Below are 20,210 nucleotides of genomic sequence, written 5' to 3'. Positions count from 1 at the left end.
CACAGTTCTGCTCAAAACTTGAGAAATTAAGATATTTTGAATAAAGCAGATGTACTTTTTACATTAAACATCCCATCAAATGCCACACATTTATAAGGGAATTATAAGAGATGGGATCTGATGAACATTGACTTTTCCTCTTTACCCAAATGGTTTTCAAACAGGAATTTCAAAGGAGCTCTTTGTCAGCGAGGTAACCGATGTATGTAGATTTGTATTCTAACTTAGCATGCCTCATGTCTCACACTGTGTAAGAACCACTTCTTGCTAGGCTCACTGATTACACGCCTTCACTTTTCTTCAATTAAACAGGCTGCTGTTAGTGGCATTTAATTCAGCAGCAATGGCTACAGATGGACAAAAGACAATATCTAATTCAGAGCTCCTCCATACAAGTGATGAGGCAGAGCAAGCCAACAGGAGACCACATACCACAACTAATATATCGGCATAAAAGCAGTAAAGCTGTTGCATGAGGAACCACCTCACATATAACATTTCCAAACGTGCTTTACACCACACATGAAGTTGCTGGTAAGAAGGAAAATTCATGCGACTTCACCTTGGCAGACCTCAGCTTTGGCTCATCCAGATCTTCATGTCAGTCACTCAGTGCCACATCCCTGGAAGTCCATGTATGTGCTGAGAGCTGCTCTCAAGGCAGCAGGGACTCTACTGTACACTATTAATGGCGTGCTGCTCACAGTGCTCCAGGCAGACCTGTCTCTGCCACTCACTGGGCAGGAACCAACTCCCAGCACCTGTAAGCTGAGAGCTGGCACGGCCAGGGCTTGCCAGCTGCGTTTGGGATCTGAGACCCAGCAAAGTTAACATGAGGCCATACTGTACACCAAGCATGAACAGAAGGGCAGGAAACTAAAAAAAGACCACCTGCCACTAAAACCACCGCAGCTGGGACCTCACAACAAGCAGCACACACTGCATCTTCCCCTTTTACCTGGGTTCTGCTCATGGATTTAGGATTAAGTTCTGCTTATGACATAAACGGATCAAGACTTACTGAAGTGCCCTTACAGTGAACTGTGCTTGTGTGGACGGACACACACACACACACACCCGTATTTGCCTTTTACATCCAGTTCCACACCAAGTCACAAAATCCATCTAACAGCCAGATGCAATCTGAGATCCATCTTCAGCCCACTTTCAGACTAGCTGACCCCAAGCACAACAGTCCAACCTAAAGGCAAGGTGCTGCCAGTGAGGCTGCAGGCATCCCTTCCTGGGGCAGACGGACAACGTGCTGCTTCTGAGCCACATCCACCACACCAAGAGCTGCGCTGGGAGCCCGGGCGCTGCTGAGCACATCTCCAATAGTAACACTGCCATCAAGTACCGCGGCTGCTCCTGAATCACCAACATAAAGGTCAAGAAGCCTATATCTAATTACCAGTCCTTTCACTCCTGTCAGAACCAAACACTGTTAGTATTTTAAACCAACAGTTATACACCTCTGTCTCATGTAACAAATACAAAACCTCCCACTTAATTATTACTATTCCATTCTAACCCCCATAAAGAAATACCAAAGCAAACACAGGAAGCTTGTAAACAATCAAGATGCTGCCTTTCTGGTTTGAACTTCGAAGTGCTCTTTTCACTGCAAATGCTACAGGGCCTGCTAACAGACAGCAGTCCACGCATTACAAGCAGGCATCAGGTAGGAAATAATGCTCAACTCCTATTTCAATTCTAACCACCACACTTTTATTTATGACATTACTACTTATCTTCGTTCACAGTCATCATTATCATGTGTAAATTCAAGAGTCCTCATGAGTCACACAAGAACCTCAGCACTGAATCTCCTGGCTTAGGCTTATGAATGAAGTCTAAATGACTCACGTTTTTTATGCTGCTTTCTTCATGTGCATATTCCCAAAGGGCAAAACTTCTTAGAGATGCCCTCCACTAACTGTGTACATGAGAAATCAATAATCACCGCCTGCAGTGTCTGCCTTTTATCAGCCTAAGAGTCAAGACAATGACTCTTCGATGGCAATGACTAGAGACAGTTCATGCACCAGTCTACACAAGTTCCAAGAACAGTAACATCTTAAAAATGCATTAAATTTCCCATCCAGTAAGGCAAGATTTAGTAAGTAAACGCTGTCCATCAAGAGAAAGCTGAAACCTTTACAAAAATAAAAACACCCCTCATTCCACTTACTGTAATGCTTCCTGGTGTAATAATTGGGCACCAACACCCACGTAAGCCTCTTAATGACAGTTTTCTATTTTACTGTCAAGCTAAAAAACAAACAGAACATCTCATGGAGAAGTTTCCAAAGCTTCTCATTACAACTTCAAAACACCATTATATTTTTATTGATATATAAGTATGTTCTCGCACAGAACTGCTCACTGTGCTTTGACATCATACATACGGAGAAATACCACGCCTTCCTCCATCATTTCTTCCTGCACAACAGTTAGGCTGCTCTCTATATGAAAGCCCAGCTCAGCTCCTGCTCCCAGAGCTGCAGCCAGGACTGTTACCAAAACCACATCTCCTATCACAGGCACCAAGGTGTGTTAGAACCTGACCACTGAAGGTGAAGAGTCAAAGCCTATCTCCCATTTTTGTCATTTTTATTTCAATGCAGCTACTCCTGAAGAAGGGGAAAACTGCTAGGGCAAACCACACACAGGAGTTCGTTCTTTATTAGATGGAAATCTCTACAGCAATGAATCTTCAGTTATTCAGATGTCACCAAAAGGCTCCACGTGCGATAAGCTACCTATGGTTCAGCTTATGGGCTTTGGTGTCATTTTATTTCGAGCAGACATCCAAACTCACAACAAGAAGTGGAACCATGGCTCTCATTTGCATACAGACAAAATTTTCATTTCGTTCTTGCCTACGTACACTTCACAGCCAACAGAACACAGGGCAATGGGTACACAGCAGAACAGAGGAGGTTGTCCTGAGTATCAGGAAACACTTCTTTTCCTCTGTGGGTGATGGAGCACTGACACAGGCTGCCCAAGGCAATGGAATATCCTCAGTGGAGATATCTAAAAGCTGCAGGGATGTGGTGCAGAGCACTGTGCTCTGGGCAGCTCTGCTTGGGCAGGGGTTGGACTGGACAGACCCGGATTTCCCTGCCAACCAGTCCCTAATTCTGGGAGCCAATGATCTACATGTCTGTATGACAGAATGACCAAAGTTCCAAGCTCCACACAGAAAACCATCAGCCTGAGAACACTGCAAACAGAACTGGGAGCATTCAAGTCTCACTCTCTTCAACCCAGCTTGAGCCCAAAGAAATCCATGCACATTTGGTCATTTTAAACTGAAATAAATAAAATCCAATAAATTAATGAAGTCTGTTCTAACAACTTGAAGAAAATAAATCAACCTGCAATCTAGAACTCAAGTAGACATCATCAGCCTTCCTGAGGTCAGGATCAACATGCCCTCAGCAGATACAACTGTTAACTAGCTTGGTTTATCACCCCATTCTCCAACTTCTTCAACTGTTCCACCACACAAACCTCACCTTTACCACAAGAGCACAACTCCTTTAGAGAAAAGATGGCACTGATGGGGCTCACAGACAACAGATGAGTAATGCTGACAGACGCAGTCTTCTGAGCTGCAGGGATTGGCCCAACATACTCTGCTGTCTACTTGGGGATAACCTTGGGGGTAAAATGCAAAACAAATGCCATTTTTTCTCCAGATCACATTACTGATTTAAAGCAAAGGGGGAAAACAGTTTGCAGATACATGAACAAAGGTTAAATTCAGAACATACTATATCTTTTTAGACAGAAGAATTTGGTAGGCATTGATGCCTACCACAACCACAGTTACTTTTCACTGATATATGCATCAAGAAAAACATTTTTTTGTGTGTGTGTGTATTTTAATAAAGAACATGGTTTTTCTTATTAGTTTATAGCAATCCCAGTTTTACCTACCACGGTCATACCTCTAGTAACTACTAGAAAAGCATTAAGACACTCCAAAAGATGCAATCACTACTGTCAGTATAGCTAAGTTGCAGATCGTATTAACAACTAATTAGAAAACTGTCACGTGATTGTTTACGTAATTATTTTGGTCTTTATCTCTCCTGGCATAGCAGGATCCTTCTCACGTCATCTACCAGGAGGTATGCAGTGATAATGAATCTAAATTCAGACTGTTCTGAGTGCAAACTTCAAACGTTCTCCCCTCATATAACCTCACAAATGCCAACATCAATCCTAAGTGAGCACTTCCCAAATGAGGCCGACAACCCCTTCTCCTTCGCTTCCCAAACTTTACACAGCAGCAGCATTACTTAGTTCCACAACACAGGCAGAACCTTTCTGCCTCAACTCTAAGACTCACAAAATGGAACCAGATACACAGATTTCAGTTCAAAAAAACGCATTTTAAAATCATTTTCCTGCTTGGTTTATTGTGTTTTGGGGTGGGTTTCACAACAACACCAACAGTGACTGTTTAGAGCTGGGGCTTTCCCCACTCCAGGCCCAAACACTCTAACCCTTCAGTTTCCCAAGAAGTGAATGGCTTTCATGCTGGACCTAATCCCCATTTTGCTGACCTGAAAGCCAATAATGACATTTTTAAGTAAAACTTCTGCTCGTTAGCCACCATCCAGAGGGCTGAACACATGATGGGGCTAATCCAAGCCTGACAATTCGCACTGACTTAGGAGACGTCATTATTGCAGAATTTAAATCAGGCTTATTGCAATAAATGCTGTACACACAGCTCTAAGAATTCAGCACACCTCCTAATGCTCCCATTAGTCCCACATTCCCCTGAAGCAGAAAAAAGAACCAGCTCATGCTTCATTCTTTGCCCAAGATCCTAGGGCACAGATGGAAAGCTAAGAAGGGTGTCTCCAAATTCCATGCTTCCTAACAGGCAGGAAAAATAATCAATCCTGTTTTAGGCTTGCTATGTTCAAAATACACATTATTTTGATGTGGGTTTCCACATGGTTATTTTTAATCTACCTAAAAATTTATCTCATATGCAAAGTTTATTACCTATGGATTTTGGCAAAAACAATGAAGAGGAACACCTACCAAGGGCACAGAGCTTATCCCATTATATTCCTTCCTCATAAGATTATCTCCTATCTGTCTCTTTTAATAGACAGCCAGTTGCAAAAAGAAAAAAAACAAGAACAAAAAACAAAAAACCACCCAAACCCCGACTCCTGCAGTCAGCTGCTCACAATCCCCTGCCCGCCGCCTCCACATGCCGTACGGCTCACAACGGCTCCCAGCCCAGATCCACAGACGCGAACAGGAAAATGGGAGGCACGGCGGGCCGCCCCCCGGCCCCACGCGCAGTCCCGCCCCGCACGGCTGCGGAGCACAGCGCTGCGGGAATGAGGCAGCGGCTCTGGCCATAAAAAGAGCGGAGCGTTAACGGCTGCCCCGGGCTGAGGGGAATGAGTGACGGGCACAGCTGAGGGCACGGCGCACGGATCCCGTACCGTCCCGGCATTCCGGGGAGGCTGATGGCGAAGGAAGCTTTCTGACGACATAAATAAACCCGAAATCGTTACGGAATTACTCCAAATATTTTAAAAGCCATTACTTCTATCTCCGATGCCCCCCGTTCAGCCCCAACCTCCCCCCCTACTCTCCCCACGCCTCCCAACCCCTGCACCACAGACCCCCCCTCGCTGCGCCCCCCCCCCTCCCCGCAGCGCCTTTCCTTTCCCTCAGCAGATCCCCTCATCGCGGCCCCGCCGCGCCGCACCGCCACACCCCGGCACCGCCGCCCCGTGCCCCCCCCTCACGGCCCGGCTCCGAGGCTCCGCTCACGACCGCCCGCCCCTCCCTGCTCCCAGCGCGGCACGCAAAGCCCCGCGCGGCTCCGGCCCTGCACCGCGCCCGTACCTTGTAGAAGGCCCCATTGGAGCCGCGCACTTCCACCGTCAGCTCCTCCATGTTGCGAGCGCAAAGGACGGCGGGACGTGCTTCTAGAAACTGTCACCACGGGGGGGAGCGCTGCCCGGGCTCCCCTCCCCCTCCGCCCGCCCCCCGGGGCCGCTCCCGCCCCACGCGGCGCTGCCGCTCCGCCCAAGCCGCGGCCGGGGGTGCCGGGAGCCACCGGAGCGGGGCGTTTCCCGCGGGAAGGGCTGACGGCGGCCGCTTCCCCCCCCCCGCGCGCGGCCAGGGGATGGGAGCGGCCGGGCGCCGCGCTGAGGGGCCGGGCTCTCCCGCCTTCCCGGCTCGCAGGTGGCCCCGCCGCCCCGCCCCGGAGCCGCCGCGATGCGCAAATGGCGGAAGCGGCGGCTGTAGCCGTAGTCGGCGCTGCGGGGAAAATGCGGCGTTTTGCGCGGTGTCCTTTTTGAAAGCGGTACCGGTGCGGAAGGCCGAGCCGCAGTGCCGCTCGCCTCCCCCGCCCGTGCACCGCTGCCCGCCGCCTTTGTGCGTCCTGGGCACGGAGGCCAGGGGGGGGCGGCCGCAGGCCGCGCCCTCCTCCGCGCTGAGGGAAAAGCACAATAAAACACGTGTAAAGATACGCATCTGAACGCCCGCTTGTGCCGTTCGCTGTCCCTCACCGCAGGATCGGCCCCAAACTGCCATGAGCTCAGCGCTGTGCGTTAGCTTAGTCATGCAGGGTTGGATAGCAGGCTCGTGCCTGCCAAATGCATCTTTTTGCAGTGGTTTTAAATATCGATAATGACACCTTCAGTCCGCTTGGCTTGGGTGTCCCAGCTGACTCCATCGTGAGCAGCCATTTACCACCATGTGCCCTGGGAGTGGCTTGGGCTGGGGAGACATGGAGATCGGTGCAGCCAGGGCGTGGGCTGTGCAGGCAGCACAGAGCTATGGGATGCTATGGTGAAGCGTGAAGGGAAATGGTAGAGAAATTATTGGGGGATAAAAACAACAAATAAACAGACTTCCAGAGGACACTGCACTTTCTCCACTCTGGCTCATACCTTTGTTTGGGTATGAGGTAATGCTAAGAAAAAAAGCAGTTCTATCGTCTAGTCTTTTCCCTCTCTGTGTGCCCAAATATTCTCACTCTTGTATCATAATTATTCCACAGGAATGTTGAAGGATCATTTGATTGTAAATACTTCTTAAACCTTTAGAAATGCCCTACGGTTCGTTCTGTCACGTGTGTCCAGGCCACGTGTAAGAGAGAAGAGAAAGCTTCACACAGGAAAGTAAATGCTATTCTTTCCTGCTGGTAGATGGCCCTTGGGCCTTTCCAGGAGAAACTCTGGGAGCGAATAATAGGAAGCAAACAGTTGTGCTGCAAAAATTCTTTGGCCAAAGTTGTCATTGCCCAAGACTGAACAGCCTGGGATTGGTTTATTCACCTTCCAAGGGATGCTCTCTTAATGTCAGATGTTAAAAAAGTCACGGTCTTGGGTTTCTTTTTTTTTAAAAAAGGCAAAAATAAATGGAAAAGAATATATATATATATCCATCAGCTGCTGTCCTCAGGAGTCAAAACAGGACACACATGAAAAAAAACCAATAGCACAATTTCAGAACTGCGTGAGGTGGTTGGGTCTCCATATTTGCAGTGCAGAGTACAGTTCTGGTCATTAATGATAACGAGAGCTGGCTTGAGCCAAAGCAATCTGCATCCAAATTTGCCTGATAAAATTTGTTTTTCTGAAAGTATGCACATGTTGCTACGTAGTAGCAGTTAAGGGGGCAGGGTTGTTTACAGATTGACAAGCTTACGCTGAAGCAGATTGCTGTGCCTATTGTGAAAACGGTGGTAGAAGAGAGTTGTTTCTAGGCTGTGGACCATGATGGTTTGGGAAGGAGACAATGAAGTTCTGAGCCTAACTTTTCACTTAACGTAAATTAGAAGTAACTACTAAATTAAATTAGTTATTTACTGAAATATTAAAAGGGAGAATATTAAAAGGGAGAAGCTTTTATCTACTCAGGTACAACAACTCAGAGTCCTCTGATATTAGCAACTTAGAACCTTTTCCAAAAGACTTCAGATTTATGTCACTAGCAATTTTAAAACAAAGATTGGCTATGCTATAGTACGACAGAAATAAATTCATGGACATCCCACTGTCTGTGAAACTGAAGGTCAGAACAGAGTTGTCATTCTCAGACCCTTGTGACATGAGAATGTTACACATTAATTTTAGCCAAAAGTAGGAAAACTGTTGCCATTTTCAATGTTTCAGGCAAGACTGAGACAACTATGGAATCAGCAATGTAATTCTTCAGTACAGTGATCTTACAAACTAAGATTATATTTGGGTATGCAAAGATACACACATTGATAGCCCTCTGAAGCTATTAGTAGGCTGATAATTTAATTTTGCCTTTTTTTTTTTTCCAGTTGTTTCAACTAAAGAGTTATTTCTATGCAAATTAAGTTTAGTGTCTTTGTTGTTACCCAAGCAAGGAGTATTGCTGTGTCTTACTGGACATATTCCTTGTCCTTCAGTGAAATAAAACCCCTGAAACATAAGTTCTTAGAAGATATTGTGATTTTTAAAAAGGACAAAAATAAAGGTCAAATACATTCACACTTTCACCTTCATTTACAAACCCAGAGTGTAGTAATCTGGGTTTTACATTCTATTCAATGAGGCAAAAATGCTGACACTTAGCAGCTTGTGTCACAAAAACATAAAATAATCGTAAAAAAATCTAGGTTCACCTTTAAGTGGGTAAAAAACAAATTGTGAAATTCTGGCAGAAGGCTGATAACTATGAGAGAGGCATCCATTCAGACTTCCAGACTTAGCAGGAGCTCAGGAACTGGCAGCGCTCAGATCCTCTGTAAACAGCCATGCATCCCTCATCCCCATTGGAGACAGGCAACACAGACGAGTGCTTGAAAGATATTATGAGTTCTTACTGGCCTCTTATATTTTACCAAATGATAAAAGTACAGCTCAGCAGTAGTCTCGGAAGTTCTTTTGAAAAGTAATATGCTTCCAAGTGTGTGGGGTTTACTTGTTTACATGCTTATTTTCTTTGTTCCTCAAAATGAGGTAAGTATTGGAGAAATGTAAATTCAGCTCCACTAGAACTGTGTAATTAAATCAGGGCATACTAATCTTTTCATTGCCCAAAGCTCATATTAAGGCACACGGTCTCAACTAGATTGTCTTCTTGGGCTGCAGCTATATAAAGGGCCAGTGGTTTGTTATATTAAAAAAAGAAAGGAAAGAAAACTCCAAAAGGAAAGGTTTGGGTTTGTTGTTGTTTGTTTGTTTTGTCCTTTGCTGTAATTTTTGCACTATTCGAATACTGAGATAAACAGGAATCTCTCCCAATTTTCAGCAGCCTTTTACAGATGCATTCCTGACCTTTACAAATGAATGAATAGTTGTCTGGAGGTTAGCTGAACTGCATGTGCCATGCCCAGATACATCTGCAAGTGCTGTAAGCAGACACCGCTTCTGAAAATAGGATCCACAAAAGGTGTTGCTAAGTGAGTGTATGTAAAAACATTTTCATGTAGTGCAGTTTTAAACCTTCTGGTATAGAAATCAGAGAAAGGAGAAATAGTAAGTGTTCCTATTATTGTAAATAAGCATTCATACTTATCTTGAAAGGAAGAGTCTTTGGAGCTGGTTTGTATGTATTGCAGCTTACAGCATTCACATTTATCTTTCTTTGTCTAGACACGGTGACCTTAAAATGTTCCACAGATTTAGGGTTAAAAATTCCTTCTGTTTAGTGGGATAAAACATGTAAATAATTCACAGAATGCAGCAGGCATTTACGGTTACACTCTGCCTCCTGTTACTGCACTGTCACCAAAGTAATTAAATTACATAGGGAAGACATCAAGAATCTATGCTGAAAGAAAATCATTTTTGACTGCACTTTGTATTTATGCTGAAGTAACGATGAGCGAATATGACTCAGGTTTCATTTCTTCAAAATCCACAAGATATGCATGCTCAGCAAAATAAATATATACATCTAGGCAACAAACCACTATGTGAAAATAAATTTACACTGAATTACAACCTGTGAACGTTGGTTTGTTTTTTTTTTTCCACACTGAACTTCTGGCTTACCAGTGCTTGACTGGTGTTCCTATTTTTGTCAGTAGCAGCAGAGGAAAGTAAGCAAAGTACAACTTTAAGTTTGATGTCATTCTAAAAGCAAAGAGAAACAGTAGACAACACCTGCTGTTGTGCACAATGTTCATTCTGGCACAATGCAAAGAAAATGCAGAATCACTTCACTGAAATTTTAATGAACTCAAATGAGAACACTGCTGCTTAATGGACTTTATGCAATGGTCTGAAGCTCCTCCATTCACAGAACAACTTTTCATGGGGTTGGCTTGGTTTGCTAATCCCATTATCACTTTGATTCTATTTCTTTCAAATGCTAGTATGAATGCAGCTGGTCAAAAATAGCCTAGCTTGTACTTGACTTTGTTCCAAGCCATGAAGTGAAGTGCACTGTGCCACCAGAGAGGTATCTCCGTATGTGTGTGAGGTCATGGTTAAGTAATGGTGTGTCATACACAGTATGAGCTTTGGGTATCTAAGCCTGGAAGTTCTGATCTCCAAGTATTAATGTTTTATCCTTCCTATCACTGTAGATACGCACACGCGAACAAATGAATCATTGTTGTCTTCTGAATACTTTCAAAAGAAACCAGGAAAGGAAAATACTATTTTCACTTTACTTCTGGTAGTTTTGTTCTTTTGTTTCTTTTGTTCTCCTCAGGCACGTATCCTAGGCTGCCTTTGTTTTTACTTGACAAGACCCACTGCCCTAAGAGCAAAGGTAAGCATTAAGAACATAGAAACTTTCACATCAGGATCTCAACAACAATTATTTTCCAAAATAGGATTGTATTCAACTTGCTCAGAGGAACTTTTAATCAACTGTTATTTTAGTTGGTAGGCACTGACCTTAAGAAATTAGATACTAATACTTAGAACAAGCATGCACATATGCATACTTTGTTGTTTGCAAGACACAGCTAGTAACTGATACCACATAAATGTGCATGACCTGAAACCCTGCTGTACTGCTAGATACAATGAGGCAGTATGGAACTGAGTAAAATGAGTTAGCAAGAAGTTAAAAAGTGTTTTCTGTGGCTTTTGTGATTTCTGTCTCAACTCAGATGACCTTACTGTAGTACATGTGTTCATAAATACCTCTGAGGAGGGGGGAAGATTAAATCTGAACTTGCTTTTCTCTTTTTGCTATCTTTTTAAAAATACTGTTCCATTAATAGCATAGTATTTTCTTACTACCTATCTGTTGAGATAAAAAAGGGAACCATGAAGCTACTTTGGTGATAAAGGTAGACAGCTCTGATAAACACCAGGAAACTGACCATCCTTTTGATCTTGTCAATAATTTTACTGTGTAAGTGCTCAGCCCATCATGCATAATTCCACTTCTTTTTAAGTTTGATACCCTGTCTGGCATATTAGACATAGCATTTTCTGATTTCACCAGTGATTTGTTAGAAGACTCATCATCTGAGCCCTAAAAATTGAGGGTGCTTTAACCTGCTATTTCCATTGTTCCACAAGTGTGCATGTTCCCTTGTTCAAGTCTGAGGCAGTGCAGTAACACCCCCAGCCCTGGCTATTTCCTGCTGTGCTGAGTTGGTACATCTGAAAGGAGTTCTTCTCAACAGTTAAGATGCTGCTTTTGGCAGCGGGGAAGAAATGGGCAATTTTCAGAAACTATATACGTTCAAGAACTATCAAAAGGAGGGGCTGAGGATTAAAGCAAACAGATGAACAGAAATACAAAAGAAACAAACAGAAATACGGAAGAAAAGAAACAGAAACAAGAATAAAGATGATAGAGAAAAGTCAGAAACAACAGGAAGAGAAATGGACAACAGCAAAAGAAAGGTTCGAATTTTAGGCTTTGATGAAAACAAAAAGAAACAGTAGTGAAAAAGAAGAAAAAAGAGATGAAGATAGAATGATAAAATGGGTGACAGATGAAGAAAGGCTAGAGATAAAGAAGGATTTGGCAGAATACATGAAAATACATGATTGTCACCTCTGATGCTTTTTCCTACCAAAAATAATGTAAGATACGGCAGAAGATGAGAGTAAACCAAAAGACTAATTAATATCTAACAATGTTCACCGATATTCGGGTAGTCCTAGGTCAAATCTATTTCTTGCCTGTCCTGGAGCAGGGATTTGCTGAGGTTGTGTGGTTGTCTGTCCTACATATTGTTGCATTGTGTCAAGATACTGAACTGAGCGCTGAACGGGGCAGCATTTGCATGGGAGGCGATGCAGCCACGTAACGCAGAGCTGCACCCAAGCTAAGGTACCCTGTCCTCTATTAAGGCACTTACCCTCGACGTAGCACCAGACAAACATGGCAGAAGCTCTGGGTCACTTGTGCTGACATCCTTGTATGGTAGCAGACTGTGCAGTAGAGACGTAGTTCTACTGTCGTCTGTTGAGGCTCTTTCACTACCCGTAAATATTTCAGTGCTCACAGAGCTACAGAGAGTGCGAGAATGCCACTTTGGATTTTAGGCCAGTGAATCTTTGCATACCAACAGCAATCGCAATAATACAACAGCTTTTTCTGCACAAATATTATACTTTGCCAAATCAGATTCCAGGGCTCAAATCACCGACACAATTCACAAGTTCCAGTTTATGGAAACATTTTGAACAACTTCTAATTTAGATGTCAGATGCTTCAAGAATTAAACATTGTCATTATTAAACAGCATTTTCTTTTAAATTGTGTTTCCTAAATGCATAACCTACTTGTTCCTCTGGAAAAAAAAGCCCTTAAATTCCACACTCCGGAGCAATTGAGCTTTCCTTAGAGATCACAGTTCAAACTACAAATGCAGTAAGGGCTGCATCCTGCTGTAACTGAAATCCTTCCTAAGTCTACTTCTGCTTTTCAATCTCTCTAATTTTTCATTAGATCAAGAGTCACACATTTTTGTTGGCAGTAAAGAAATCCCAATTTGCACTGCCTTCTGTCTTCAATAGGAATTTTCCCAAAGTACAGAAATAAAAATGTAAAACTTTGCTGTGTTTCATTACTTTCATTCTTTTGAACATTGCTTCTCTGGAAGCTCTGTGTGAAATTATTAGCAGACAGGTTTTGAAATGCTTGTGAAAGTAGATGCATATATGGGACTCAAAGGGCCTTATTTAAAAAAGAAATTTGCCAGTTACCGAGATCTCTGGTTGGTTATGCCCATTCAAGGATACAGAATCCATCATTCGTATGATTATTTTTACATCTGAACTTTTTTTTTATACTAGATAGACTTGAAACTTTCAGGGTCATTTGCCCAGCATGTAGTTGAATGTCCTGTGCTATAGATTCCAATTAGCAAGACCACGTTCAATGGTCCTACGCCACCAATGCTGTCTAACTGCTTTCCACTTGGCTTTATATGTTTCTTCTTTGTTGCAGCTGCAACCAGGTCTATCTACACTTTGATAGAAAAATTTCAATTACCCCAGGGAGAAGCTTTTAGCTTTATTAAGCATTGAAGTCTACACATTTGTTCTTCTGTTGAAGAGCAGTTCAAAAGGAGAGTTTCTGAAGAAGTAATCTGAAAAATTAGGATAAATCTCGCGGTCTTTCACTGCTGATGTTTTTTATGTGATCTGAACCTAAGAATCTGCCAACTCAATGCAGAGTTAAGCATTTCCTTGCCACTTTTAGCCCCTGCCAGATGTTATACTTACAAGTAAATGGCTCTTCAGTGGTTTTTAAGACTACTGTGCTCTCAGCATAGAATTGATGTCACAGGAGGCTGTGTAGTTGTACTCTAGTCTTGATAGATAGTGACAGAAAACTGTTCCCATCTGGGAGCTTTGTATCGGCCTTCTGAGTAAACCAATGGTTTCTTTTCTTAGATGATGGGTGTCAATTCATCGTCTCCTTGTTGCCAAGAATAACCTTAGCTATCTAAGGAAAAGCAAGGATTGCATACAGCAGATCTGCAACCTGCCCTTGCCTTGTTGTGATTGGCCTCTCAGGGATGGGGTGGCCAAATATCATGGAAGAAAGCCAGTAACAACTGTTGTAAATCCCATCTCTGCTGTAGATAAAGCTGTTAATCTAGTATGTGGCTTCATTGCTGGGTTCATTTACACAAATAAATAAGGCAGCCATTTATGCCTTTTAATGTTTGAAAATTCTACAAAATTTCATGTCTCTTGTTTGAAATTGAATCTTTCATTATTGTCTCTATCATGCAAATTAATTTATCATTGCATTTGAAGTCCTAAATGCCTCTTGAGAGAGCTGAACATACACTCTAACAATCTACCCATAAAGAGCAAACATGAGTTACACATTTAAAGAAGATAATCTTTCAGTTGTATGGAAATCCTGTCACTCTTGCTTTTCTGTTTAAGCTTCACATAATAAAGGCTTTCTTTCTGCTCTCAGAAAAGTTTTGATTTTTCTTCACTCATCCCTGCTCTGTGTGGCAGAGAAAAATGACACATTGAATTGTGTCTGTGAAAAGGACACACACCTAAACAATATTAATATCACTAAATTAGAGGAACACTTTTGTTCTTGAGTGGAATGCATTTTTCTGGGTATTCTCAATGAAGAGTAAGGAGGAAACAAATAACTGTGGATACAGTCTTCCAAACCTGCAGTCCACATTATGTATGAAGCTGCTGCATGTCTTTTTTTGAAGACTATTAAGAAACAGCCACTATCACTTTCAAACACAGACAGTAAAATTTACATAAGCAAAGGCCACCTGGCTAAACACTGCCCTATAAATGCACATATTATAATCAGCTATTACCATACAAAATTATATTGTCATAATACATCAAAATATTACAACTGGGGATTTTAAATGAATTACCACTCTTCATTCTTGTGCATCCATTATAAGGCCAAAATGCCATCTACATCTCTCTTATGAGTCACATACATCTTGTACTGTCTTTCTAGACAGAGGCATTTCACTTTTTTTGTAGTAACTCAATGAACAAGTACTCCCACTAAACCGAAAATAAGATTGAAAAAAAGGAAGAAAGGAAAATCCCTGAACTGCTTGTTCTCTCTTAGGAGAACACTATTTCATGATGCAATTAAAAAAAATTAGACAGAGGAAAAATAATTAAGATTACAGAAATTAATTCTATATCAAAGTCCACAGAAGGACTCATGTTGACATCAAAGCTTTGGCTTCCCTTTGATAATGAGATTACACATCATGCTTGAATTTCTACATTTTCTCCTCTGCAGAGTAGATGCATTACCATTCTGTCAATGAGTCTGCACAAAATTCAATCATTTAAAAGCAAAGGTTGTATTTTTCATACCACCGAGTTTAGAAAACCTGTAACCCAAGACCTTGCCCCATAATCCTGCAGCTCAAACTAACCAGAGCTTGTGTTTTCACTGTTTCAGCACATCGCACATATGTAATATTTTAGGCTTTCATTTTGTCAGTCAGGAGTCTGTCTCTACATTTCGGCCTGTATTATCTATCCAGCTTAATTGAGTACAGGTGTACATATGTAACTATATGGAACTTAGTCAGCAATTCTGTTGATAGGATGAAAAAGAACTGCTGTCCTGTCTACTGACCTCTCAACCAGGTCTGGAAAGATGAGCTGAAGTACGGTTAAGAAACTTTGCCTATTCTCTTATCAGAATAGGACAGTATAAAACAAATACAACATCTCTGTTTTCTGAATATCCTGTTAATACAGGCTGGCAACATTCTGACATGACCTTTTAAGAGTAAAGTTGGTAAGCTGTAAGGGAGCACAGTGCTTTTTATGCTGTATTAGGCTGAGGTGCCAAGTCACTGTTCCAAAGTTCAAGGTATGTTGCTGAGTCAGTCTTTGCTAATACTCATGTTTTACAGCATCAATATGGTGAAAACACTGGAGGAAAGTCTTGCAGGAGGCAGACAGTTGTCTATATTAAGACTTATGCTGAATTGTTAATTTTTAGATATCAGCAAAACCAAACTAAGAAACTGCATGCTCAGCTGAGAATGTTACTGGTGCAGCTTTTCATGCTTCAAAGATAACATTGCTTTCACTATGAAATGCTGAGATTTTTTTCTCCTAGGTTTGAGTTCTTCAGTTCAAGACATACTGCTTGAAATCGGTTACTAAATCAGCAATGAAATTTTTGATGTTTACATCATTGTAAGATCTGAATTCTCCTGGATTTGGGGTAACTTGGTGCTGCCTGTGTGGACTGAGAAGAGAATTTTATAATAAACATTTAAAATCACTAATACGAAACTCTTAACATTCTAATATTAATGCTGAACCTAAGCTGTGCAGTGGATGAGCAGTGGGTGAAGTTCAGCAGAACATGGACTGAAGAAGACCAGCATCTTGGACAGGGTACCTCTGACCTGCAGCTGGAGAAGGCTAACCTCATTGTCCTTTATGTGAAAACACTACAGTCCTTCATTGTGGTCTGGTAGACAGCCCTTATGTTAGAACTGACCCATATGGCATTTCCACAGTTTGAGTGTTTCCTCTTCCCTGCCTAGGGCTTCTTTTGCTTATCACTTCTTCCCTTACGCCACAGCCATCTACAGATGTAGGAAGTTACATGTAGCCAAAAGCAGGTGCTTTCAGAGGATGTAAAAGATAACTGATGGGTGAAGACTAATTCCTGATCTAGAATATAGATCCCTATACCAGGAAAGGTTTTATATTACCTGCCCAGAAGTCCTCACTATAGAACCTCTGCGTTCTATTAGGCAAAGATCTCTTCATGAATCAAATACTGGAGAATTTCCCTGCTGTTAGCAACATCACAGCACTGACCTTAGAGAATGCCCCACCGGAGGCCGTCCGGGGTGCTGGAGAATCCCCTTCTTTAGAATTCATGGCTACCAGCATAGCCTACAGCATGTGGTGGTAAATAGTGGTGGTAAACAGTGCCTCTGTGTTAGAAACCACAGGAATGCAAAGCATAAGAAAAAAAAAAAAGTTTTTCAACAGTGCTGAAGAAAACTGAAGCGAGGTTGTGCTGCAAGGATTCTGTGACAAGCTCAGTAAGCGCTTTTCAACATCTTCAGTCATTGTCTCATTTCAGTATATTAGGACACCTCTATGCCTGATCATTATAGTGGTTCACAAAGCAAGGAGTAATTTAAGTCTCTCCAGTGAACAACAGTCCCTCACAGGCTGAGAGGACCACTTCAGTGAAGTGGTATTGTAGCAGAGAGCCCAGCACTTGTGCATGTGCAGAAAATGTTTATGCATTAATGCATTTTTTGTGCTCCAAAGAAAATATGTATTTCACAGCCTCATATATGGTAATATATATTACCAACAGCCTGTTGGTATCACTTCTTTTCCTACCTTACTCCCCTTCAAGATATTTCCTAAAACGTATCTGCAGTCCTTTCTTTCTAAAACTAAGCAGTAGGTCAGACAGTAGATAAATATATTATGGTCTTGGTTGCAGGAACTCCACTCTAAATATTCAAGAAGTCATTGCAATAAAATAGGAAACAGACAAAACAATGAATGTGTTGATTAGTCTCTTGCAGTATATAGCTGCTATTCAGCTGAGAAGCTAACTGGTGGGCAGAACACTATTACTATTACTGTACACGTAGACATCACTATGGAGAAGGCAGCAGCAGTCCTTGCCCTCATACCATCAGCAACATTAGCTGGCACCTGCTAATGGGATGTCTACCATCAAGAACTGTACAAGGCTGAAAAGAATCTATTCAAAGCAGGGAAGGCACAGAGAGATGCTACCTGGGTGAAGGATAAGGTGCCCTGACTTTCACTGTGCTTTTTCATCCCACCAGTAGAACAGCTTTGCCTGTGAACCTGCCTACAGAGAAGTAAAAGAGAATGCATATCCACATCTCGCAAAATTACCACCACAGTGTAAAGTTCAGTGGGAATCTCATTTTAATAGGACAAAATACTATTTCCATGGAATCATTTTCTCCCTGGAGCATCCCCCCAGCAGGTACTCATACCTACAAGGACAAGTGGTGAAACTATGCCTAATCCTCAGAAGACTCTGATCTCACAGACTTCACTGACTTGCGGCCATGAAGTTATACAGGACCTCGACAGACTTACGGCTTGTAGTGTGCTTCGCAGTACAAGTGGCACCTGGCATTCATCAGAAAATAGAAACTTCAGCACACCTAATTGTGGAGCTTCGGAGCAGTTTGCAGCCTAGGGCATGGGCTTCTTTCTGCATTGTGAAGAGTGCCTGGTAATGAGAAACACAATACCAGCACCATTTGATTCTTGGATTACTTCACCTCTTATTCCAAGAGATCATAAGACCAGAGAATAGAAGAGTTGCAATTTTTTTTTTTGTAGTCTTCATTATTTTTTTTCCTTTATCTACTTTTATGCCTGCTTTTCCTTGGCAAGGGACATCCAAACTATTTCTAATTTAATTTTAGGATTTGAAAATGCACTTAGGCCCGTTCATTATAAGCAGGTGTAGTTTATCTGGGAAAAGTGCCAAAAAAACTTTATAATAGTTTCAAGTAGTCTAAAGCAATAGTCTGATAAGCTTACTTTTGAGAAAAGGAATGTATTAGCTACCATAAAGGCAGTGAAATGAAAAGGAGACCTTCTCCAAGTTTTTATTCAGGTGCTATTTTTTTTTTCTTTCTATTTCTCTGTCAAATATTAACCATTTCTGAGCTACAGATTCAGCAGATGAAATTATTTAGGCATTACAGTCAGAGAGTTTATTGTGGATTCTAGAGAGTTTACAATCATTTTGTGGTACTGATGATGGGGTGACTCAGTTAATTTCATAATTGAATATTAAGCAATCCAAGTAAAAACCTGATGGGCTCCCAATTAGTGTTTGGATCTCTCTCATATCCTATTCATAGGTCATACTCACAGACCACAGTCAATCACCTCACTCATACAGATTTGAACATTGGAACAAGCCATACTCTCAAAAGACATCAACAGAATAATCCCCATAGTATGACCCTGTTATGGCATTGGGTAACAGCCTGTGTCTGACAAAATCTGCTTCTAACACAAATCTTGACCAGACAATACCCTAATTAATCCTTAAGAAGCTTCTTTCTGTGACTGAGGATAATATTCCAGCCAGCTAGAGAAAGTGAGAGCCCCATTTCCCTAAAGTCCATCCTCTATCTTAGCAGTAAATACTTTTTTCCTACCTTACTGGAGAGAATCTCTTCAACATGTTAGATCTGCCTTAATATTCAGTGCTTACATCTGGTGATGTTATGCTGCCTATCATCAACTCCCTGGTAGATTCTTGAATGTTTGGCTGTAACAGCAGTAAATCATACAGGGGCATACACCCACAGCAGAATGAACAACAAACCTACTATAATTAAATAATTATTTGCAGAATTTAATGTAACCTCGGCAGGTAGGAATACAAAAAGTATTCCTAGATGGCTGGAGCTTTTCATCCAGTCTCCATCAGGAGATGAAAAAGCGGAGCTGAGCAGCAACACCCAGCTAGAGAGATGCTGTTGGTTACGTTTTCTATCCATCACTTTCTCATTAGTAAAACCCGGAATATTCTGAGAGTGATAAAATGTAGCCTGACTTCAGGAGCGATGTATCACTACTTGTGCATCATATTTCACTTCCGTTGATATTCTTTCTGTAGTGGGAAAAGGCCTACAGGAAATACGCATTTTATCTCTCCCAGCTTTAGTCTCCAAAAACTTGAACAGGATGGCTGTTTGGACTTAGCACAAACACAGTGAACCTTGGGTTTCTGTATTTTGTGATGCTGCTGCCATCTAGAGTATAACAGTAAAACTGTGCCAAGAAATATCAGCACTTTTTAAGTAATAGATTTTACATTATCAGTGAGCAAGTATAATCACAACCATACATTTTTCTCTATTTTGTTCCACTGCTGCCATCTAGAGTTATAAAAAAGTACTTTTTTTTATTTTAACTACAGCTATTTAATTAGTGGCTATTTATATTTGTGGGCAATATCTGACTGTTTCATATTTCTATCATTGCTTTGGCTTGTTTCCTTGTTCCGAATGTCAGCATAGCCAAAGACAACATCTGATACTCCTTTTTAAAGAATTAACAAAGTGCTCAGGCCAAATACTTAATTTGTTTTGATTTTAGGCTTTTGAAGGTAATCTTCGAATAAGCCTATATATAGAGAAAATATCTTAGGTCAACCTGACATTTTTTCTGGTCACAGGATACCATTCATCATGAAAACTGGACTTAACATTCTCATAAGAAGCCCTGATC

The 20,210-nt window shown here is 41.8% G+C and overlaps 1 protein-coding gene across 8 annotated transcripts in view; it reads right to left on the bottom strand.

Moving 5' to 3' along the window:
* Nucleotides 1-20,210, bottom strand: part of FXR1 (FMR1 autosomal homolog 1) — an 81,149-nt gene that overhangs the window by 23,954 nt on the left and 36,985 nt on the right. For 5 of the 8 annotated variants that reach the window (XM_048955010.1, XM_048955012.1, XM_048955014.1 and 2 more), the window contains exon 1: nt 5,896-6,026. The exons of 1 other annotated variant lie outside the window; for it this stretch is intronic. In XM_048955010.1, the coding sequence (XP_048810967.1) occupies nt 5,896-5,946 (51 nt within the window). In that variant the 5' untranslated portion in view covers nt 5,947-6,026. Of the gene's footprint in view, nt 1-5,895; nt 6,027-20,210 lie in introns of those variants that run through there. 2 more of the 8 variants (XM_048955013.1, XM_048955015.1) reach the window with 2 other exon arrangements.

Source organism: Lagopus muta, chromosome 9 (assembly GCF_023343835.1).
Source record: "Lagopus muta isolate bLagMut1 chromosome 9, bLagMut1 primary, whole genome shotgun sequence".
Lineage (NCBI taxonomy): Eukaryota > Metazoa > Chordata > Aves > Galliformes > Phasianidae > Lagopus > Lagopus muta.
This window is presented reverse-complemented; position numbering and strand designations above follow the sequence as displayed.